The 23,897-nt window shown below is 31.0% G+C and overlaps 4 protein-coding genes across 5 annotated transcripts; all 4 read right to left on the reverse strand.

Moving 5' to 3' along the window:
• Positions 1–183: 183 nt before the first annotated feature.
• Positions 184–4,448, reverse strand: LOC103487890 (abscisic acid 8'-hydroxylase CYP707A1-like). The gene is given in 10 exon segments (XM_051082407.1): positions 184–611; positions 692–810; positions 978–1,049; positions 1,051–1,085; positions 1,819–1,897; positions 2,070–2,159; positions 2,992–3,249; positions 3,360–3,512; positions 3,792–4,113; positions 4,205–4,448. Coding segments are annotated over 10 exon segments (1,422 nt in total). The 5' UTR covers positions 4,402–4,448; the 3' UTR covers positions 184–514.
• Positions 4,449–12,701: 8,253 nt separating this feature from the next.
• LOC103487889 (uncharacterized) lies at positions 12,702–17,953 on the reverse strand. Of its 2 annotated transcripts, none has more exons than XM_008446399.3 (12): positions 17,293–17,953; positions 16,957–17,131; positions 16,702–16,785; positions 15,930–16,171; positions 15,440–15,671; positions 15,180–15,344; positions 14,971–15,102; positions 14,607–14,720; positions 14,056–14,103; positions 13,518–13,593; positions 13,151–13,207; positions 12,702–13,036 (listed from the first exon to the last, which is right to left on the reverse strand). In XM_008446399.3, the coding sequence occupies exons 1-12, from the start codon at positions 17,478–17,480 to the stop codon at positions 12,978–12,980; spliced, it is 1,572 nt and encodes a 523-aa protein (XP_008444621.1). In that variant the 5' UTR covers positions 17,481–17,953; the 3' UTR covers positions 12,702–12,977. The 2 variants fall into 2 exon arrangements, with proteins under 2 accessions (XP_008444621.1, XP_008444619.1); XM_008446397.3 differs by having other exon boundaries at positions 13,151–13,210; positions 17,293–17,951.
• A 550-nt stretch (positions 17,954–18,503) lies between these two features.
• On the reverse strand, positions 18,504–21,326 carry LOC103487888 (glutamate receptor 3.1-like). The gene is made up of 5 exons (XM_008446395.3): positions 21,202–21,326; positions 20,107–20,360; positions 19,456–19,753; positions 18,937–19,331; positions 18,504–18,816 (listed from the first exon to the last, which is right to left on the reverse strand). Exons 1-5 carry the CDS (start codon positions 21,230–21,232, stop codon positions 18,520–18,522), a joined length of 1,275 nt encoding a protein of 424 aa, XP_008444617.2. The 5' UTR covers positions 21,233–21,326; the 3' UTR covers positions 18,504–18,519.
• LOC127148706 (glutamate receptor 2.4-like) lies at positions 21,306–23,161 on the reverse strand. Its single transcript, XM_051082914.1, has 3 exons — positions 22,830–23,161; positions 21,380–22,239; positions 21,306–21,311 (listed from the first exon to the last, which is right to left on the reverse strand). The coding sequence occupies exons 1-3, from the start codon at positions 23,098–23,100 to the stop codon at positions 21,306–21,308; spliced, it is 1,137 nt and encodes a 378-aa protein (XP_050938871.1). The 5' UTR covers positions 23,101–23,161.
• Positions 23,162–23,897: the final 736 nt, after the last annotated feature.

Here is a 23,897-nt window from a genome sequence, read left to right on the forward strand (position 1 = left end):
TATAGCTAGTAGTAAACGTGCTACGATGATTATTATTGTTACGTTATTGCTTTACGTAGAGTTTTTGAGTTTGCTTTAAATTTAATTACGGATGTTCATCTCAAAGATTTCATATATATATATTTGTTAATTTCATTGATACAATAACATAAAAACATTATTAAAGGAAAGGACGGAAACACATTGAAGAATTTTATCATGTGATTAAGAAAGGAAAAAATCTCCTTTGGGAGAACCTATGCTCTGTCAATACTTTTGCTGATGAGCTTCTAGAAAATTACATACTTTTTTTTTTTTTTTTCTCTTTTTGGTTCATTAGTGGACAAAAAAGAGTATAGGATGAAGGTGCCACAATATTTGCTTAGGGGTGGATGGATGGATCTCTAACTTGACCCTCCCCAAAATTGGGCCAAGGACCAAAAAGAACAACAAAAATAACACTTTTGGGCTTACTCAAACGAAGCCCATTTTGATGGAAGAGGATCCGTTTGGGTCAGTGAAATGAGGCCCAATATCAAGTGGATAATCTCCAAACTCTGATGGGAAGCCCATTTATAGGCACTGGAAACGGCCCATGCTCAATTCCATCTCTCTGCCCTGCCAATTCCCACCTGCACCAACACAAACATACAATCTAAATCTAAACATATAAACGTGGTTCATTTTAGAAAGAGAAGAAAAAATGGAGGACCTGAATTTGGTGACAAGATGGTGGATCATGATGAAGATTTCAAGCTTGGCAAGCTCATTCCCAGGGCAGGAATGGACACCACTGCCAAATGGCATGAATGTATTGGGTCTTGGAGCAACCTGATGCATATAAATGAGAGGTGATATTTTGAAGGTAACATTAACATCAAAGTTAGAGAAAAGAAAAGAAAAGAATTTTTTTTCTTTATGTATGAAAAGACAAAACCAAAAGGAAAAGGAAAAGGAAAAGAAAGTATATTTGGGGGGTTGGGTAAATTCAAATATACCTCAAATCTTGAAGGATCAAATTTATGAGGGTCAACAAAGTAGTCAGGATTGTGATGAATATTCCTGAACAAAAGGCATTACTTTCCAACCTTTTGGTATTAAATAACCTGGTGAGGAATCAAACTTATTTCAAACCAAAATTCCCAATAAAACTTCCTTTTTCATTTTAATTTCTACCTTTCAAATAATTTTGGACCTAAAATTCCACACATTAAACAATAAATTTAATCTCATCTTTTCAGCACTAGAAATTTGAAATCATACATATGTTTGGATTAGTAGTGAATTTTATATAAATTCTTTCCATAAAAACTCTAAAAGACTTTGAAATTGTTAAGCTTTCAAGTTTGACATTAAATAGATCTTCTACAATTTTAATTTTGTATCTAGTAAGTCATTGACCTATTCATTTTTTTAAAATAAAAATACCTACTAAATACAAAATTAAAAGTCATAGTAGTTTAAAACATAAAATTCAATTTTATATCTTGTAGAGATTGAGAAATTTCTGACAATTTTAAGATTGTTGTGATTTTTAAAATTATTATATAAATCATGTTTTTAATTATGATGAAAAAAAACAATTTTGATTAATGGAAAGTTGCATTAAAAAATGTATTGATTAAATATAAAATTAATTTGAATGGTTAATTACTTAAATGAGCCTTGTTATGACATATCGAAAATAGACATAAAATTTGGAATATGTTATCAAATAAAGTTGTATTAGTCAGAAAATTGAGTTATAAATTACTTAATTATCACACTACTTTTTCTAAAAGGAAATTTATTTATGATATTTTAAACACAAATACAAAAATTAGGATTTTAATATCTGACCTTTATATTCAACATCAGCCACAGCTTCTCTAAAAGTGAATGATATAATACTAGCCATTCTCAAGCTCTCCAACACCACCTGTTTTTCCAATAAATAACGTTACCCATAAGTCAAAATGCAACAAAATCTTGATTAGAAAACAAAATAAAATAAAACAAGAAACCCTAAATTGACCTTTTTTTTTTTTTTTTTTTTTTGTTTTCTAAACTATATATTATATTTAGAAACATTTGGTTGAATTTAGTGGTACCTTATTGGTAAAGGGCATGTTTCGTGTGTGAGACCATCTCATTGGTCGGCTCCCCTCATTAATGTCTTCTTCAATTACCTTTTGTTCCACCTGCAACACACAATCTCTTCTATATAAATTAACTTCCCTCATTAGCTACATTTAACCTTTATTATCTAACTTTCATACCTCCCTTTTAAATTAATTGTATCACAAAAGGAAAATAATAATAATAATAATAATAATAAGATATTCGAATGTTTCTTCTTCTTTTTCTTAGCTAACCCTCTTCTAGTTTAACCACATTAAATTAAAGATTTCATCATCAATATATAAATATAAAGTGAGTAAAGACAATATAGGAGAACTAAACCTACGTTGCAACCTAATTATTCCTCTTCTTTTTTTTATGAATTGATTATAACATACCTAAACAAGCATTCAATTTTCGTTTACTACTTCTTTATAAGAAAACATTACAAATATCAAATTAAATCTAAATTAACAAGGTTAAAAAACGACCAAAATCTCACATCAGTTAGATAAGGGATTAAGTGTTATGCATATAAGTAAGAACAATCATCTCAATTGGTATAAAAGTTCAAAGTGGACAATATTATACCATAGTGGAGATATTTGCGAGGTTTGTTACGTTATCCTAACAAACAAATATGAAGTAAGTAGCCTCGTCCATCAAATGTGATTTACTTTTGTAGAGAGGTATATATTTTTATATGTATAGGAGAGAAAACATGGGACTTGGTTGCGTTAGCTAAGTATTGATTTGTATCAATTATGTAATTAATAATTCTGCTTAACATTTACTTATAAATGAACACATTATGTTGATAATGATATAGAGGCAAAAATGAAATCTCAAAACATTTGAATGAATGAATGAATGAATGAATAGAGAGGTAGAGTGAAGTGAGTGTGAGTTTACCTTGACAGCTTCAAGAACTTTGGGGTTATCATGTAGATATTTAACAACCCAAGTGAGAACACTGGCCGTTGTGTCCTGAGCCGCAAACAGAACTCCGATAATGTTGTCGGCGATCTGTTCATCACTTAAACTTTCTCCTTTTTCATCTCTCCATTTTACCAAACATGACAATAGATTCTTCTCTCCTAATACCTTTGATCTCTTCTCCTTTTTCTCTAATATTATACAGCTTATGATCTCTTCCAGCCTTTTTCTTGCCTTTTTTTTTAAAAAATAAAAGAAAAAGAACTGAGATTCTAAGAAAAGCATAAAATAATTCATTTCCGAATCAGAATGTCTTTTTATATATACATACATAATTGACTTACTTTAATTGCTTTTTTGTAAAGCGTTCCCGGAATGTTGGTGGGGAAAGAATTATAGCCTTTGTTCACTATGGAATAGTTTGTCCTTAGTTCTTCTCTGTAGTTGGTGTCTTCCAAATGTCCGAAAATTGCCAAAATTCCGACTTCAAAAGAGAACTTTGGAGAGTGAAGGAAAAAGAGACGACGACAACAAAACAAAAGCTATGAAAGTCAGCGAGAGAAATTGGGGGAAAAGAAAAAAATGCATATATACTAAAATTAAACTATTTGATAAGTAATAATTGGTCCCCATTTGATTCAATTAAGAACACAAAAACTTATTGAAAGCTCTGTTTTTGTCTTGGTATACAGAGCATCTCTGCTCCAATTGTGATTTAGATTTTTTTTTTTTTTTTTTTTTTTTTTACATGTATAAAATAAAAAACTGAAATTCACCTTCTTCATTTGATGGTAAGTGTCAATGACATGACCACTAAGCGATGAAGGCAATGCAGAGATGGCTAAGGCGTGGATGTGAGGGACCAAGGCTCGAACAGGGTCCGGTGAGAGGGAGCTTTGTATAAGCTTACGCAGCCGCAAATGGGTCTCACTTTGGTGGAAAAACAGAGCCGATGGTCCAATTAATCGCTCTTTGCTTTGTGGATATGTAGGTTTAAAGAGATGAGCTTGTGTGACTAGCACGAACCGAGCCGCCTCGGGCGTCGCTAACATCACACACGGACACCCATGAATGTGGGTCTTGAATATCTCTCCATATCTGTAACAACAGATGAATCAATCAATCAATCAATTATTTGAATTCAATGTGAGTGTCTGTTATAAATTTAAATTGAATTGGGGAATTCCACCTTTTTTGCTTTCCAAGGAAAAAGGAGGTTGGATGTTGAGAATAGAAATGAAAGGTTTCCCCGATTAAAGGCCAACCCATTGAACCAGGAGGGAGTTTCTTGATAAGGAACTTATTGTCGTTATGAATTTGGAAGAAGAATAATAGAAGGAGAAGGGGGAGAAGGAAGATGGAAAAGAGTAGAAAAATTGAAGCCATTTTTGTGTTGTGTTGTGTTGTGTTAATAAGCAAAGGAAATTGAAGAAGAAGTGAAGAAAGAAAGTGGGTTTATATAGGGAGAGGAAAAGAGAGAGGACAAGCAACAAATGTCGTCCAAAGATTTGGTGACATGTATGCAATTGCATGGGAGAGTGAGAGAGAGAGAGAGAGCTTAATATTCATACACATCGTCTAACAAATTGGATTCCACATGTTCTTTATTTTCCAACTTTTTTTTTTCTTTTCTTTAATTTTTACCACTTTTGGTTTTTAGACACCCTTTCTTCCTTTTAAATAAACATCTCGTGTTTTTACCTTTTAAAGAAAAAATTTTATTTGTGTCTTTTAATCATTATATCCATTAATGTACCACTCAACCAATAATTAGATAGATCTATCTTTTTAAATAGATCAAAATATTTAGAGAAAAATAGTCCAATTTCAAATTTCATCGTTTAAATTTTCTTCTATATTTCATAAATATCTTGTAATTTATAATAATTTTTTCGATTAATCATATTATCAATTAAATTTGTCAACATTTAATTGTCTGATAAATATTCAAAAAAATCGAACTATTATTAATTTTAAAAAGTATATTTCTTTTATTATACCGCAATCATAGATTTTTTTTAAATTTATTAATTTAATTTATTTATTTATTTATTTTGGATAATTTATTCTCTACAAACCTATAAAATAAAAATTTTAGTACTTTGTACGAAAAAAACATTCATAATTTGCATTCAAATTGAGTGGTCGATCTTCAATATATGAAATAACTAAGTAAAACTTTTACACACTACATTTTGTTTGTTTTTAGAATAATAATCTAAATAAAGGATTCAAATGTTCTAAGCAACAAAATCCAAATTTGTTGGGGTTTAAGTTGAGTTTGGTTCATTATTTTTTATTCATTGTATAAATTAGGATGAAGGATTTGAGCTTTAGAGCTCTTGAACATCCGGTAGATATATAGGTGCTAATTGAGTTAAGCTCTTGTTGGCGTTGGATGTTATGTTTAACAATTGTTATTTTGATTACTTAAAATTTGAACTATTAGGATTTGGTTAAAAAGGTAGTTTAATCCAAACCAACCAAACCCACGAACGCCTTTAATTTAATATAAATTTTGTTTAGATGGTTTACTTCTTTCAAATCAATGTAACAAATTTTTTAATGAAGATTTAATATAACGCTAAAACAATATAAGAAATTGAACTTTAATTTAAAAGTGAATTTTAGGGTGGCGAACAAAACCCTACTTGGAAGTATATAATATAAAGTCTAACATTATCATTAGAATCATCACATGGCCGTATAATCTTCAAAATGTAATTTTAATGCAAACTTCTTGTCTTCGTTTCATTATATTATGATATTCTCTAACTCAACCAATGAATCCGTTTTTCATTCTCAATCTATCTTTTTTTCAATAGATCTCCTAGCACAATTGTTGCGTTTATTAGTATTTCAATAAAATAGTAACGACATGTTGGTATTGGCATTTTAAGAACTTAAAAACCCTTCTGTGACTTAATGAATTGAAATATAATTGAAGGATTAATTAGTTGTTGATACTCGAAAATAACAAATGGGGTCAGTATTGAAGATTTATATATATCAAACATAAGGAATCGAGTCAACTTTCTCCGCTGCGAATGTTGGAGGATGCGGCCAACTTGCAAGGGCTTTCATTCACCCAATCGCTTTAAGCCACGTGCCCCCCTTGGATAATTTAATATTGTTTTTCTTTTTCTATATATTCATTTCTTTTTTTAATAGGTTAAAGGGAATATCCGATAGCTCTTGTGTTCTTTTTCTTTTTCTTTCTCTTTTTTCATTTTATTTGAAATTTTGCATATGAATCACTCATGATTTTGATTGCATTGATGAATTCATTATTTTTAAAATTTTTATTTATCTAAATGTTCTTGATAGTGATGTTCTTATTTAACAACACCTTTTATTTAAATCTTTATTTTTAAATTGTTTTTAATCTTATGGCTTTAATAACAACACTACTATTTGAGGATGTTCTCAATATTCTTTCTAAATAATGACAATGGAGCTTAATTAGTGTTGATTTAAAAGTGTTTCCTTGTTTAATAAGTTTAATTATTTAAGAAAAAGAAATTCTTATCAACTAGCCATTAATTTTCACTCATCATATAAAATGCTACAAAATTCCTTTTTCACTTATCATTTTGTGGAAATAAGTGTTAAAATCTTAAATTCTTTTTACATGATTTTCGTTTTCATTTGTATAACTATCGAAGTTCCTTGATTTATCAAAAAAAAAAAAAGAAGGACTTTTCACATTTGAAAATACTAGAAAAATACTGAATTACTTAGAAAACATTAAAAAAAAAAAAAAAAGAAGGTTGTCGCATGGATAGTAGAATACAAAATGGTATACATATCTCTTTGAGGTATGCAACACACATCTCTTTCGCTATCTTAAATAAAATTCCTTCATTCCATCTTATTATCATTTTTTTTTAATAATTCTTATAAAATTTTGCTACATTATTGGCACATGAACGATAGACAAATATTTTCCTCTAAAGATTCTCATTTATTTATTTACATAGCATTTGGTGTTTGAATTGAAAACTAAAAAAAAAAAAGGATTATGGTTTATGTAATTAATTGATGCTCTCAATTTAGAGAGGAAAATTTTACTTACAATTCATTTGGTTTGAAGAAGGGACACTCTTTTTATGGTAGTTATAGTAGGTGAACAATAAGACGGCACCGTCCTCTTTAATTGAAAGTATGTTTAAATGACTTTTAGCATGGTCTTACATCGTTTCTAATTTAATTCATATTATTTACGATAGAATGTGACATCTTCGCAGAGTTAAAATCACATTTTATTAGTTTATTTAATTTATATTTACTGAAATATAACCAAAATTTGGCATAAACTGAGTAAAAGCTTATCCAACATTTTACTATAAATACGATGTTATAGTATATACATATTTTTTATTTAAACATTATTAGGATAATATAGAGGGAATAAAAAACACTGTTGATAAATTTTTAAATATTATTTCAACAATTAAAAAAACGAGGAATGGGAACTTTTAAAACAGTGATTTAATACATTAATCTTTCAGATTATATTTGAATAATATTAATTTAGGGAAAAAATGTGGAAGAATTTACTATGATCTTCTGGGGGGGAGTTTGAGGCGTAGGGGAGACATTGGGGATGGTGAAAGTGGCATCCAGCTCACCAGAAAGGGACCCACGATGTGCCAAAAATAGATAAATGAGGTGTAAGAAATTGATTCTTGTGGGACCCAGTGACCAGAGATTCAAGACACGTGGAACTCGCTGGAGCCAGGGGATTAGTGACCTACCCCTCTTCCCATTATTCTATTTACACTCTACTGCATGTTTCTTCCTCATTCAATTCCAAGTTTGATGGATGCTTTTTTATTCATTTCTTGTGTTAAGTTTTAAATTCACAGTCAAAACACACCCAATTTCCATACATAAATATGAGATTCAGATTCTTATTGGAACACACCTTCAGTTTTTAGTTAAATCACCATGGAACGACTAAAAAAATTTACAATAACTAACTATTTGTCTTAAATGCTTCTTAAATATCTACATAAAAAATGCTTTAATAATTGCTATAAATTTTGTACTATACATCTTGAATTCACAAGTTCTTTTCTTTTTCTTTAAATGAAAGGGTCAGTACTTTTTTTAAAAATATCAGAATTTAAATTTAGTCTTTTTTTATAGTTTATAGTTTAAATTAGTTATTTGTGGGGTTGAAATGAATTTCAAAGGGTCCCAGAACTTCTGTTTTTTTTTTTTTTTTTTTTATATCAAGTGTTTTCTAATTTATTAGGTATAAGAAATATGTGTTGAGCATATATGTTTTAACAAAATCCTTTTTGAATCCTACAAAAACAAAATCCTTTTTCTTTTTACCTTTTTAATTTTAATTTTAATTTTAAGATAGCAATAAATAAAGAATCGTTTTCTGGACATTCTGAAAACTACTGTTTGAAAGGATGAAGAAGATGAAAAGGAAAAATAATAACAATAATAATAATAATAATAATAATAATAATAAATGACGGTTGTATTACGTAGTTTGGTTTTAGATTTGACAAGTGGCACATGCTCGATGGTTCCAATTTTAGAAATCGGACGATAATATCATTATCATTATGGAAACTAAAAAAAGTTATCCACCAGATATATTATTTATGTATTGTTTTTGTATATATATATATATATATATATATATTATATAACCAAAAAAATAAAAAAAGATGGTCTTATAAAAATAAAAAAATTATCATCATCACATGACAGGTTGTAATAATTCTTGGCCATTATTTAACTCTTTTGATATTTTTGGTTATAAGAAAAGGAAAAATATCACAAATTTAGATTTATCACAACTATAAAAAGGAATATATTTTTTTTAATTAAGTAAGTATGTTTATAGTTGCTTGATACACATGTGTTTTGAGACAGTAGATATTGTTATTATTATATGGCATAGTAGTAGGAAATAATTAATGTGTTTTGGACAAAAGTGTGTGTTTTAATTTGTTGGGGGATATAATTAATAATATATATGTGTGTGTGTGTGTGTTATGTCGAAAAAGATGGTATTATATATAAGGAATCAACGACCTAGCCCTAGTTCTATAGGGTAGGGTTCTTCATTTCAAATTTCAAAGAGCATGGGGGGTTGCACATGAACTAATTAAATACATTATTATTTGAAGGATGAAGATTATATTGGAAATACGTTTCTTCATTTTGATTTGATCAAATCTATATCCTCAATCTTCCTCCAAATCTTATTATTATTATTATTATTATTTTTATACCTAATAATTATTTCTCCAAAATTAATAATAATACACATTGAGATCAAACCCTAGTTTTTAACTTCACTACGTGTCACTTTTTAGTCAAACTTCAAATTAATTATTCTACCAAGTAATTAAAACTACAATTTTTCTTAGAGGAATAAAAAATTTAGATCTTGATCTTATATAAAATTCTAATATAAAAATTGCTAATAGATTATCAATTTTCATAAGTGCATGAGACTTATTTAATCTCAAAGAGATGGGCAATCCCTTGCATATATAACAAATGGTAAAAATGGGTTAACATATATCGAAAACTCTATAATATAACGTGTTTGATCGAAACAATGAAGTTGTTACGTATCACATATGAGAAATGTTAGAGAGGTAATATACTATGCCCTAAAATAATTCTTGAAAATAATTGAAGACATCACAAGCTAAATCAAAGAATTTTAAAAGTCGAAAACTAAAAATGATATTGGAAAGGGTAAGTGATGGGATGGGCCAAACCATCACAGTTAATCGAGTAATTTGTGGCACAAAATCAAGTTGTCTTTCCAAATAATTCTTTAAACAAAAAAAAAAATATTTTCTATCATAAATATAAATAGTGGGTTTTAGTTTTTATTTAGTTTATAACTTCGAAATCTTACATTAATGTTAAGTTTAAATTTCTGTTTAAACTACTTGGGTTGTTAAATCTTTATTTAACTTTTAAGTGTTGGATATGATCTTGATTTTTTCCTAAATATTCCATTGTCATTCTTATTATTAATTTATATTATCATTTTTATTATTAGGCTTTTGGGTTGGAGGATGGGGGAAGAGAATGCTATTCTAAAGTGGAAGTAAACAAAAAAAAAGCTAAGGTTAAGTGTTTATGTGTATGAAAGTCTGAATTCAACCAATCTCAAATGTTTTCAAACCAAAAGAAAAAATCCATCTTCTCTTCAATTTTCATATTACATTTGCGTCAAACTTACAACCCAAAGGATCTGCCAAACTACATTTATTATTTTATTTTTGTGGTTACCTTTTTCAATATATATCTCTATATATAGAATAAATCTCATCACACACTTTCTGTAAAGATTTAATTCTCTCTTTTCTTTTCTTTTTTTTTTTCCTATATATGTATAAATTTTATGGTATCATGTGGTATATATAAATCAATCTATATTATATCGAGTTTTTTTCTTTAATTATATTGCAAATATTGCAAGATTTAAACTCTTTGATGTGGGACCTATTAGAAAACGTCCCTTAGGGTAAGTCAAAAATCATGTGCTTCTAACCTGCTCCAAAACAATCCTAATCTTATGAGTGTCCTAATCGTTCCGTGCACATCCACTAGTATCTTAAAATGCTCAACTGTTTAAGGTATGTTTGAAAATAATTCTAAAAATAGTTAGAACCATATTTGTCGTTTTCAAAATCTTACTGAAACATGATTTTAATCCTTCGAAACTATCTTTTTTTATATATATATATGGTATGAAAATAGCATCTAAAAGTGTAAAATTAAGATTCTAATTAATTCTAAGTAATAAAAGTATGTTTACGAGTAATTTGGAATATAACACAAATTAATCACTCTCATACATGAACACTTAACTTTTTAGGTTTTTTTCTTTCTAAGAATTTAGATACTAATTCTAATTTACTCCCAAGTGAAATCTTAAAAGAAAAGGGTTAGATTATAGATGGAAGTTATGTCAAAGCTAAACTTAGTTTGATAATTATTTAGAGTAGTTAATAATAACAAAGGATGAATATTGTGTAGTTAAGATATGATATTTGAAAGTAAAAATTGATAGTTAAATAGAGACAAGTGTTTGATTCATGTTCTTCCTATCCCACCATGTCAAAAGAACATATTCTTTTTGTTAACAAAAAGGAGAGAGGGTATGATCCTAAGATTTCTTTTATCTTTGGCCTCTCTTTCATCTTTTGGGTCAAAAGAACTCATCCACTCTGCTTAAAAGAGCACAAGAATAATCTCCTTTATTCCTTCCTTTCTTCCCCACTCAATTCAAATCAAATCACTCACTAACTCTTCATTAATCAACCTAAATTTTCTTGTATCAATAATCCAACTTTTGAAAAATTGATATGTATATATGTATATAGTAATGCGTAAATATAAAAAGGATCTTATTATGATGATGATTATTAATGATAGAGAAATCCAAATGTTGAAGTTTTTGTAATTTTGTTGGAGGTTTGGTGTTTTAGATATTTAGTTGGAACTGAAGGTCTACAAATTGTCCTGCTTGTTGTACTTTTGGTAGTTCAAATGAAGAGGAAAAACAAAAGCTTGATGATAATGGAAAACATGAAAATGACAAAGAAATTATGTTTTCATCACACAAACTTAAATCATTTAATTTGCTGTATGAAAGAGAGTAATTTACCTTTTGACTTTTATTTCTCAATTATGATTAATTCACTTATTAATTTCTTATCTTTTTAACTTTGTATTATTCACTCTTGTCCAAATGAAGAAAAGAAAAAAACAAAATTGAAACCTAACAGTTTAATGTTAATGTTGACATTAATTTCTTAATCTACGAATGAAAAGTGGTTCGTTAGTTTGTTAATTAATATAAAAAGATTATACTTAGACTAAAAAAAGATTTCTAAAAAAAATGTTTTTATTTAAACTCTTTTTAATAAAACAGTTTTAAATAAAGTTTCAAAATGTGAAATCATTCTAATTTTTCTAAAATGACTTCTTCTGCAAATTAAATACTTGGAAAGTTAACTTTAATTTACACTTTAATCTAAAGTTTGATTTAAATTTACATTTTGGTTTTTAAAATTTTGAAGTCAACTATTGTATTTTTTTTTTTTTTTGTTAATCTCTAACAAAAGATTATCACTTAAAATTTCTTTCTTTCTTTTAATTATTATAGTTTTAAAAATGTTATTTTCAAAAATAATAAAATAAATTAAAATATTTGAAAATTTCTAACTAATCATTGAGATGATATAATTTGATATAATTTATATTGCTATATTTCATAGATTTTTTTTAACATTTTTATCATTTACCATAATTTTCTTTTTAAAATGGTTTCCTTTTCTTTTTCTTCAAAATTTTTTAGGTCAAAATAATAAATGAAATATAGTTTGACAAATTAAAATATTTTGATATTTAGAAAAATTGAGATGGTAGAATGATCAATTTGACTAATAATTACTAATATTAATGCTTCCAAACCAACCAACCCACTATGTATAAGTATGGTCCAATTACACAAAATCCCCATCCAGACCGTGACTTCCAACACAGGAAAAAAATACTTATCAGATTCTAAACTATGTATATATACATTTACTAATTGATCATGCCAATTGTGGGGTTCAAAGGTCCTAATCATCTTCAGAACTTGTAAGAATTCAAGCACACAGATAGAGAGAGCAGCTACGAAAGAATAACACGAACAAGCATTAGATCTACTTTAACCGACAAAATTGCATCAATTCACCAAATGTTTACACGGATTAAAAGAAAATAATGGGAATATCATTTGATGTCAAGAAGAAAAATTGATCCTATTTGAACTCAATTGCTTATTTTTGCTTTACAGTTGTAATGAAATATAACAATATCCAAAAGGGAAACAAATCATCTTCGCTGGATTTTAGAAAGTGATCATAATAACCGTCGTATACCGAACAGTGGGCAGCGGAGAAGAAATCAAGACTTTTTTATGCTTCCTGCTTTTGTTCAACTTCTGGTATCACAGTTTCTTGCAAGTCTATTCGACCTGAACCAAAATGGAAAGTGCTTGTCAAACATATAATACAACCCAAAACTCCCTCAGCTTGCAATTTTTTTTTTAAAGGAAAAGGGAGATCGATTCAGGAGAAGAATGCCATACCCAACAACGAAACTAGAGATGGTGATTTTGATGACGTGTTTGAATGTATATCTGTACCTGCTGCAAATTAAAGTTATGTTAATCTTCTAAATTTCTATTGGTGAAAGTATAATCCTTCGGTTACCAACTAGAGCATAGATCAGCTAGTTAAAATATTAAACATCTCTTCTAAAAATATATTATTCCAATCTTCTTCTTCACATCCATAAATTTGAAAAAGAATACCAGAGATCAGATTTAGAGTACTATGTTTATATGGATCGAGATATACTTTAAATGATAGCATCATAAATTGTTCAGCTAACAAGCTAAAGAATATGTGAAGAGGAAGTGATTTAAGGAAATGACATTCTATTGTTCAATGTACCTGTAGTCTCAAGTGATTTGACGTTTGACTTCTTAAAAGTAAATCCAATGAAATTGGTATCTTTTGAAGTTAGCATCTGAAAAAGAAAAACGACGTTGAAGGAAAGTGCCAATGGCATAAAATGGACAATCAAGCAATAGTGAGCAGCTCAAGGAATAATAGGAAGTGAAGGTGTACAACTTTCAAATATACCCACCGGCAAAATTTCATATTATCAATACCGCTACGGCAAATTGTTACACAACAAAATTGAATCAAACAATTTGTATATCATCTTAGAATTTAGTTAGGGATTTATGGAAAAGTTATAAGAAATGAGTTTCAAATTTTTGAATAAGCCACCGAAGTCCCCTCATGTAAAATCCAAGAGAAACATACAAGTTAAGAAAGTACCCTACACTTGAAACAGCCGGTAGAGTCAAAGGCACCAACTGACAAGCTAATACACACAAGCAACTCGCTTATGAATAAGGAATTCCAATTAATTTAGAGCAAACACCATTTCACTATCATTCTAGCTGGAAGAGTATGTTATTACCTTTCTCCAAGGTCCAACAGTTGGCATTTCTGAGGGAGGGTCTTGAACCTACATTATTGGGGGAGGAAAAGGAGAAGAATTTTAGTACAACAAACTCGGAGCAAAAGAAGAAGGAATAAAGGTGGCAAGGGGAAGGACTTCAAAGTTCACCTCTACACCTCAATGGAGTTAGAAAAAATTATGTAAAGATCAGGAACAAATTTCACAGTATCGGTAAATTATGACAAATGACTGACACTATGACTACTTGTAAATAGTAGCATTATGAACACCTAGATATGTTATCATTCAGTAATAATTCTTTAACATGTGGTATGGAGTTACCAAAGAAATAAACAGGATATGCACGTTAGGAGCTAAATAGAAAGTGGAAGGGTCGGATTTAAGTAACCAATTGCAGAAATGTAGGTTTAAATGGAAAAAATTTAGGTGTGGTCCAAGGAAAGAACTAAATATATAAATGAATAGAAGAATTAAAGGATTCTAAAGAGATCACAAAATTTAACACAAACGAACTATCAATCAGGTGCAAGGTTTAGTGTCATGCTCACTTCAGGAAACTTCTCAAAGTTCTGAGTGTCTAGTTCACCAGTGACGGTTGGTTTGTATGCAGCTTCCATTTCATAAAGCTTATCCCACTGAATGCCTTTGAACCATGGATGTGACTGTAAGAACAAATAATTAGATGAACATGACCTGCTAAAAATGAAAGGTGACAGCAGAACAAGAGTTCACTTCCAGGAGCATTTGGAACTGCGTTGTATAGCTGTAGTAACTATTTATTTATATTTTCCTGTTCAATTGGGGAAAACTCAATGGGCGGCTTCATTTGTCCTTTGTAATAGAATAAATAAAACCTATGATTCTCTATCCTTGACAAAGTTGAAAGGAAATATTTTCTTTGACGAGGCTTACCTTTATTTCTTCCACTCCTCTTGTTCCCAACCTTGTTTCAACATCACAAAGCAAGTGGCTGATCAGGTCCTTAGCTTCCTCCGAGATTTTTGGGTCCTCGGGAAATTTCAGGCAAGTTCTCCAATTTATTATCTGAAAGAAATCCACACGAAGGACTTAATAAATTATAAACCAGAAACAAATAGCCAAGACTACTGAGCAGATATTACCTTACGGAAAGTCATCCTTGGATCATCAGAACAAAAAGGAGGATAACCAGCAAGCATCTCATACATAATGGCCCCTAATGACCACCAATCACACTCCATTCCGTATCCTTTCTTAAGGAGCACTTCAGGTGCCATATAATCAAGAGTCCCAACAGTTGAAAAGGCCTGCAGGCATAATGACGTGATTACTAATCTGATAGTCAAGTTTGAGCAAAGAAAGAAATGCTAAGAAATACTAGAATAGATGATAAATCCAATACCAATGCACGGCGATTACGCTTCCACTGCTGAATTTGTTCTTTTGGCATCATCCAATGGGATCCATTAGAGTCAGACTGACTTTGACCTTCATTTTTGCACTGCTGGGCGGTTAGGTCTTCATCATTCAAAAGTATACTTGAATACTTATCATCCAGAGGCTTGCACAAGCCAAAATCTGAAAGCTTGAGATGACCATTTTTATCTAGTATCAGGTTATCTGGTTTTATATCCCTGTAAGTGAAGTACTGTTAAAGTAAGAGTAAGGTCCAATATATGCTTGAATAAAGAAGCATGTAGTGGTTTGAAACCCAGGATGAGGAATGACTATAGGAGCGAACTGTTATGTCAGTCTACAGAGGATGACGACAACTTCCACTTTGAGAATCTATTTTCTACATTTTCTTATTTTTCCTGTGATACAGTTTTTACACACTAAGAAAACAGATGAGCAGATCTACAGAGAAAGAAAGATAGATAAAAGGGATATACCTATGTATATAATTGTGCTGATGAATTGAATGAATAGCTAAAATGCTCTCTGCTATGTAAAACCGAGCAACATCCTCTGACAGAATGTCTTCTCTCATTAGCAATGTCATAATGTCACCACCAGGTAAATACTCCATAATAAGGTACAAGAATTCAGAATCTTGAAAAGAATAAAAGAGTTTTACAATGCACCGACTATCAACCTCTGCAAGTAAATTCCTCTCAGATCGAACATGCTCAACCTGGAACGTGTTAAAAGTAAAAAATAATGCTCCATAAGATTTCTTTTTTACTTTTCTTTTTGCATAGAAAAAGATAGATACTTCCTTCGTATGATGAAATATACAAAAGAAAGAAACACATCAAAAAATTGGAAATTACAAAAAAGGCTTCCATACACTAGAAATGTTAGCGTCCTAATAACAATTTATGAAATAAATTCCAAACGCATGAGCAAGTTCATTTCTTCTCAATATCCAGTAGTCACCAATACATATAAGCATATTGAAAGATCTGCAGTGGTATTTCAGTGGCTAAAAATCTATTTCATATTCTTGATTGTCTAATTCTGTCTGTAATCTCATCAAAAGATCTCACGTTAAAGCCAAGTAACAAGTATATTAAATTACCGCGTTCAATTATCTAATTCTGCATGTGGACAAGCTGATATTACTATTATTGCTCTATTAGGAAGTCAATGCAAAGGCATTTCTTGAGGAGAGGTGTATGTTCGACAGAGTACAGTTACAAGTTCATAAAATTCCAAATTCACCTGCCCACGGCTAAGCATCTCTGATTTCTTCAGCTTCTTCATGGCAAAAATTTCCCCAGTTCCTTTTGCACGACACAATCTAACCTGAATAGACATCATAAATAAGAACATACACCACCAAAATTATTAGGGCAATTCTGTACCAATTTTAGTAGAACTGAATCTTTAAGCTTAATAAACAAGCAAATGAGCAATTGTCCTATATTCAAGGACAAGAAAATAGTTCAAGTTCCTACAAATAGGATGTTCTTATACCTCGCCGAATGCACCTTTGCCAATAACCGTTAATTGTTCAAAGTCATCGATTCCAACTTTACGTCTTTGCAGTCTCATAAATTCTGTTTCTCTGCGTTCCAAGTTCCTCAACATCTCTTCTTGTTCTTCAACCGACATCTGCGCTTCTTGCGCTCTTCGTTGAAGCGTTCTCCGTCTGGAAATTCATAAAGTTCAGGCAATAATTACGGAATTCCAATACGAGACCGACATTTTCCACAATTTTCTTCTCAAAATCTCCACAAAAATTCACAGCAGAACATAAAACAAAACTTGAAATTAAAATCACGGAAACGATCACTAAAAGAAACATCGTACCTATCTTTGCGATCCTGAAGACCTTGGAGATAGTTCTTGTAATGATTCTCAATAAACTGTTTAGCAGCAGCGGCTTTCTGCCGTGTCACCGGAGACGAAACAGAGACATCAGGACCTAAATCAAAAGCGTTCCGATCCGGCTTCAAGTTCACAGCTCCAAGCCTCACAGTCCCATCACCACCGTCCATTTTGCTCCCCCTTTGAACAAAAACCAACTTCGATTAAACCGGTAAGCTCCCCATTAGACCAAAAACCGAGGAATCTATACAAGTAGAAGAAGCTTCTTTCTGGGGAAATTGACGAAAGCGAAAGAGAGAGAGATCTGGGGAAGAACTAGGAAGGAAGAGATCAAGAGAGTAAAAAAATTGAAGTATGAACTGGCACACACAATATATATACACATATATATGGATTGCAAGGCTGTCGTATATATTTATACGATTCGGGTGTGGGGTTTGGAAATGATATTTAAACAAAATTTTCTTTTCTAGGGAATTGAGTGGGATCTACGCCATCGTTTTCCTCACAATTTTACTGGAATCTTTCGAGCATTTTAATCATTTCAAACTTTTAGAAACACCCAAAAGAAAAGAAAAAAAATTGAAAATCAGAAATCGGAAGATGAGGGGAAGAATTGGGAATGAGAAAAGGAAAAAGAAAAAGGTGCTGCCAGTAAAGCCATATTTGTCGGCGGAGATCTATACATATAGAAGCCAAAAATCTCGGGATTAAAACGCTGTAGGGTGCGTGTAAAACCCACGCGCCGTCAGAAGAGGGGTTTCGGCTTATGATGATTGGTGCGTGGGGATGGCGCGACGTGAGTGAAAATGGGGGAAGGTCGTGTATTTTTGGGTGGGGGTTTTGATAAGAGATGGACACGTGGTGTGTGATGGAATGGAATGTGAGTGGTCCCGGGTTTGAGAAGCAAAGACTTTGTTGTAATTTCTTCCTACAATGTACTTAACAACCCCACCACTATTAAGTTTGTGAAAATGAATCTATATTTATTGATTTTTTACTCTTATTATTGAAATAGAAAAACGATCGTTTAAGCAAATACACTCCATATACTTTATTGATTCAATAACCCACACATACAAAATCAACATCACCTTTTCTTTTTACAAAATCTAATAATAAAAAAATTGAAATATTCAAAATAAAAAAGAAGAAGAAGAAGAAGAAGAAGAAGAAGGATATAGAAATGGATAGTCTTAATTAGGAAGTCTAAATGGGGAAATGGGATTTGGGTTTAGTTGGGTTTTGTTTGATCCAGCCCAAATTGAGCAAGATGAGACGACCAACGGTAAATACAAGAGCCCCTAAGGCAATGGAACCGGCAATTAGGAATAAACCGGCGAAGGGTTCAGGTCCTAAAGCCGAGCCGTCTGGGTCATTGTCGTTCAAAGAGCAGTTGAAAGTAGATAGTAATGTGGACTCCAAGTCTGGCATTTCTCTTCTTTCTATAAGCTCTGCGATGGACGCCGATATGTCCACCGTCAGGGGTGACCCTTTCGGAAAAGCCTGTCATCAAACCATATGTCATTCGTTACATTAACTCACATATCCAAACCTTTTTTTTTTTTCTTTTTTTCCTTTTTTTCTATAAACAAAGTTGAGGGAGAGATAATTAAGTGTACGTACAAAACCCATGCCGACGAGCTTGAAGATGGTAGCTTTGGTGTAAAGTTTGCAATGTTTAGCAAGGAACACCTTAGCATGGGCACCCGAAAAGAAAGCCGCTTGGATCTCTCCCTTTTCCAACGCATCTGGGAACATATCCACTGATGGTATTTGCTTTATTTTCTCTTGAGGAATTAACAACACTTGTGTCAAAAATCTCACCATTACTGAGTTTTTGTTGCAACCCACTGTGGCATTTTTCAGCTTTAGCGTTTCAATGTCTAAAAACCAGGGTTGAGACCTCGAGATTGTCATCATCGACGATAGACTCGCTGTGAAACTTGCTGTTATTATTAGAATTGCAAATAGCCATGGCCCCAACACCATTCGAGCCAACCCGTTTTTCACTGGTTCTCCTGTGAACACACATATATGTTTAGTTATTGAAGCTAAGTATTGATTTAATTAAATTTACTCTAATATAACTTAGCAGGAGTTTGAGATCAATATATTGAATGAAATGAATTGATGATAACTTACTATGGACGTAAAAGATGACGGAAACGGAGAACCATAACATGTTACCAATTCCTTTCAATGCATCGTTATGTTTACGTTCAATGAGCCAAATGGAAGAAGATACAAAAACATGCATGGAAAGCATAATGAGCCACATTTTGGCAGTGAAAGCTTTCATGAAAATCCATAGTTTTGTCCATTTCAGTGGCTTCACTTTCACTATCATTACTGCTGCATTTTCCAAATATGGCTCCGAAAAATCCACATACTTAAATCGGTCAGCAAATATCCCAAAATCTCCCGCTGCCCCATCAAACTCCTGCAATATTTGTTTTCCAATAACAGTGCAACTTTATTAGACTATAAAAACCCAAGTCTATTTATCATTTTCAAATAGAAAATTATAATTTTTTTTAAAAATGTTGGTAAAAAGTTATACAGTAAAACAAGAAATTTAAAGATAGAATATATGTTTATAGGCTTTAATATAAGAGAAAAATTCAAACCTAGCTCTTAAAGTTCATCCTTAAAAAATCTATAACCAATTAATTTTGCAATATTTGAAAGATCTTTAAAATAACGTTGTTAACTTATTAATTACAAGTGTTAGAGTGTTATCTATTATCATTACCACACATATAACATACATGAAAACTAATAATTAAGGTTTACCTTGGTATAAACTTTTTTGAGCAAATCGTCATACGAGCCATTGAAGGGGATGAAATCATATGGTAAGAAGTAAGGTAAATTGCTTACAACTGCTTCAAATACGCTAATGGAGTAGCCAGAAACATGAGGTCTATCTGTGTGATTGTAGTTCACTCTTACAAATTCTTTGAAAGCTGCTGTTGTTGGAACTCCAATCTTTAATGCTTTCTCTCCGTAGCTAAAGTCCCATCCTTTTGGCACCGTTTTTGCATTACCTACCTCATTTACAAAATTAGATTGTTATCTTCATCTTTCCTTTTAAGTCGTCGTTTGAATAAGTCTAATCTCAACTTTTGTTTCATATGTTTTCATTTTTTATTGTACTCTTAATTACTATTGACATAAAGCACCTAGCTAATTATACAGTGATCGATTTATTCATAGGAAAATTTATCTCTCCTGAAGATAAAAAATGTTTTTCAGAAAGATTATTCTTGTTTAAACTTTGTCAGACAGTAACGGCCGAAAATAAAATTTGAAAGTATTTCCAAATTTGTTTTAAGTGGTTCTAAAACACTTCTACTTTTTGAAATGTTAGAAGGTAACCAAACAATAAGATAAAAACACAAGTACTTGACCATCCCCAATCTTGAGATAGAGAGTCCAAACAATAAGATAATAACATACCCTATCATATCACTGATTGAATGAGGGTATAATGTTTTTTTTTTAATTAGAAATTTTGAAGAAGAATTAAAACTTTTGTTTTAGATGAGACCTAATAATTGCCATGTCACATGTACTACCTTATCATCAATCAATTTTACCGTTCATCTAAACAAAAAGTATAATTGAAAAATGTTAGAACCTAAAAAACTAAATTCAAATGAAACTTTGAATCTAAGAACACTTCAACATTACCCACTTAAAATATACATTTAGCATTAGTTTATAATAATTATTTAGTTGTTAATTCTTATGCAAGTAATGGCATTATGCTTTTTCTAAAGGAATATGCTTCTTCAAATCATCCAATGATGCATGTATATATTAGACATTTCTAAAGATTCTATTTTAAAGAAATGTTTGGGTATATATATATATATATACACTAACCTGGCCAAACGACTGAGCTGGAAAAATCCATCGTGGCATTTCTTGAACTTGTATTATTGATCTCCTCAAAAAATCCAAACTTAGGTGACCAAAATGCAATCTCTTTATAGCTTCTCCCAATAACATTAATGATTTGGTAAGTAGGTAAAATTGACAGTATGCAATTCTTAAAGCTCACCACCCCACTCAATCCTTCGATTTTACTTCTCAAAACTTTTTTAGGCCATTCTTTAATTATTCCATTAGGGTTTCCCTTCAACATAATTTCATCCAAGGCAGTGGCAATGGCCCAATATGCATCATAAGCTCTAAGTGCAAAGATACTTGGATCTCCTTGTCCTTCATCCTCAGGGAATTTAGACATATAGTTCCTTCTAAATTTAGTCCTAAATTTTTTAAAAGAATCTTCAGTTTCTTCAAAGTAAATCTTGCACCCAATAAGACCTTGCAGATTATTGAAAGTAGATGAATATAAGGAATCAACAAGATTTGCTATCTCACCCCCAACAATCCATGCATAACCATCTGTCATCATTTTTAATTTCTTGGCTTTTTCGAAGATAAGGGTAGCTAATTCCTTTGAAGATTGTACCAAAACAAAAACCCTATTGCTATTAATGCTAAGGTTCATCAGTTTTTGTTCAATTAAAGGCTCAGGATCAAGTAAAGAGAAAGCAAGATGGTTTTCGATTTTTGAATAGACATCTCCAAGAGAGTTCGAGAGGATGTTTAACACGGCCATATTGGTGGGGAACCCATTTTTATCTTCGTAAATCACGGTGACTCTTCTCCAATGGAAATTGCCAATTGTAGCTGCAATGCACTGCATTTCATGGGCGATATCATTCGACATTTGAATGAACGGCGGCCGGGGGGGCTGGTTTGGCGGCTGCGGCGGCGGAACTAAGGAAGCTAAAGATAATGATATGATAGGGATGTTCGTGGAGGTTTTATTAAGTTCGAAGATTAAAGATACCTCCTCCATTGTCAATGTTGTAAACATAGCTTTCACTTCCTTGTTGCTAATTAAATCCAAACCTGTTACAAATATTATTATAAAATTGTTAAATTTAAGTTAAATTATACTCAAAATAAATCACAATTATGACAGTTTTATTTTTAATTTTAATTTAACTCTGAAATCTATTAAAAAAGTATATACTTTTGAGTTTTGAAATGTTTCGATATGTATATATCTTTTCTATTGAAATAAAAGATATTTCCTTAATGTTATTTACACCAAAAAATTTGCATATTCGATGTTTTGTCGATTTTCATTTTATTTCAACGAAAAAGAACTCCAAGGAAATAATTAAACAAATTTAAAATTTTTTGGAAATATAAACAACAAGATATGATTGATAAAGGCCGACGTTGGGTAAAAGTACAAAAGAGATGATAGAGAAAAGCCTTTCATGAACGAAATTGTGAGAAAACATCACATATTTACAACAACAAATATTAGGTTTAGTACAATGATAGCAGAAACAAATTTCAAAATTAAAGAGCAAAATCGAAACCTAATAAAATCTAGGGACATAGGTTACATTTTGAGTTCGTGTAGTGTTACGTTATTATTTTCTCCCAAATTAATTTCAATATAAACAAGTGAGAGCGATCGAACTTACTCGTGGCGGTTGTCTGAGCGGAGTTCTCGGGCGAATCCACAAGGAGGAGCTCCACCTTATGACACGAAGTGAAGATATAATCTTCAACAGCCATTTGAATGGCAATTATGTGTTCTCTTCCAGCCCTTGAGCTACTATCAGCAATAACTCCGATGTTGAGAACTGTTTTTGGTTCATCAGAAGAGCATTGGAAGTTGCCATCGTTTTTAGAGGATGAACCATTCAGCAAGAGAAACCCTAAGAAACATGAGAGCCAAAGTTTGGTAAACATAATTTTTAACAATTGAAGATGAAACAAATTGATCTACAGACATGAGTATAGAAGAAGGGATCGGAAGGGAAGGGAAGAAGAAGCCTTAAAATTTGAGAAATTATATGGAAAAGGACAAGAAGGAAATAGGAAGTCAAAAGTAAACTGATAATATTAATGTTATAAGATGGGTATTCACCCAAGAAACTATAAGGTAATTTAATTGAGGGACATATGTATTATTAGAGTTTGATTAGGAATTAATATGATTAGAAAATTGAGATGGGAAAAATATTGAAGTGAATGGACAAGGAGTCAAGGACATGATATTGTATATATATATATATGTGAGTATTTAATTAGTTTGAAAGGGAACAATATTTTTAAGTTATAAATATATGATTTGGACGGGTGAGAGGGAAACTTCTCCATTTTTTCTATGTTGGTTTTAATTTGAGACCAAGGCAATGGCTTCCAATTTTATTCCACATTTTGATTGCTTTTAGTCCTATTGTGCGTATTGATGCTACATATGGTCATCCACTAGACTCGAGCAATGAGGAACATTTTATTCTATATACCATAGAGTAAATATTGCAACGAAAGAATAATTCTAAATAGTATTACCCTGTTTAAGTCTATATTATAAATAATTATAAATGCTACTATTATATTTAGAGCCTCAAGTATGAATTAATACGCTGCTTTATTTTCTCTCGGAATAAACCTTAAATTTAGTTCCTATTAGATTTTTCATTATTTTTTATTAGCATTTTTATTATAATTTTAAAAATATATTCATTTCTTTGCATGAAAAT

This window comes from Cucumis melo, chromosome 3, assembly GCF_025177605.1.
Source record: "Cucumis melo cultivar AY chromosome 3, USDA_Cmelo_AY_1.0, whole genome shotgun sequence".
Classification (NCBI taxonomy): Eukaryota; Viridiplantae; Streptophyta; class Magnoliopsida; order Cucurbitales; family Cucurbitaceae; genus Cucumis; species Cucumis melo.

What these genes read in the sequence shown, in the direction of transcription:
- LOC103487889 (XM_008446397.3), bottom strand. Translation starts at nt 17,480, where the DNA reads ATGGACGGTGGTGATGGGACTGTGAGGCTTGGAGCTGTGAACTTGAAG. An exon ending in CTTCAGGATCGCAAAGATAG is followed by an intron (nt 17,132 to 17,292) that starts GTACGATGTTTC and finishes ATGAATTTCCAG; the next exon opens with ACGGAGAACGCTTCAACGAA. An exon ending in CAAATCACTTGAGACTACAG is followed by an intron (nt 13,211 to 13,517) that starts GTACATTGAACA and finishes TTTAATTTGCAG; the next exon opens with CAGGTACAGATATACATTCA.
- LOC103487888 (XM_008446395.3), bottom strand. Translation starts at nt 21,232, where the DNA reads ATGGATTTTTCCAGCTCAGTCGTTTGGCCAG. An exon ending in TCAAAAAAGTTTATACCAAG is followed by an intron (nt 19,754 to 20,106) that starts GTAAACCTTAAT and finishes CAAATATTGCAG; the next exon opens with GAGTTTGATGGGGCAGCGGG. An exon ending in AGCTCGTCGGCATGGGTTTT is followed by an intron (nt 18,817 to 18,936) that starts GTACGTACACTT and finishes GTTTGATGACAG; the next exon opens with GCTTTTCCGAAAGGGTCACC.
- LOC127148706 (XM_051082914.1), bottom strand. Translation starts at nt 23,100, where the DNA reads ATGTTTACCAAACTTTGGCTCTCATGTTTCTTAGGGTTTCTCTTGCTG. An exon ending in CGCTCAGACAACCGCCACGA is followed by an intron (nt 22,240 to 22,829) that starts GTAAGTTCGATC and finishes TATTTGTAACAG; the next exon opens with GTTTGGATTTAATTAGCAAC.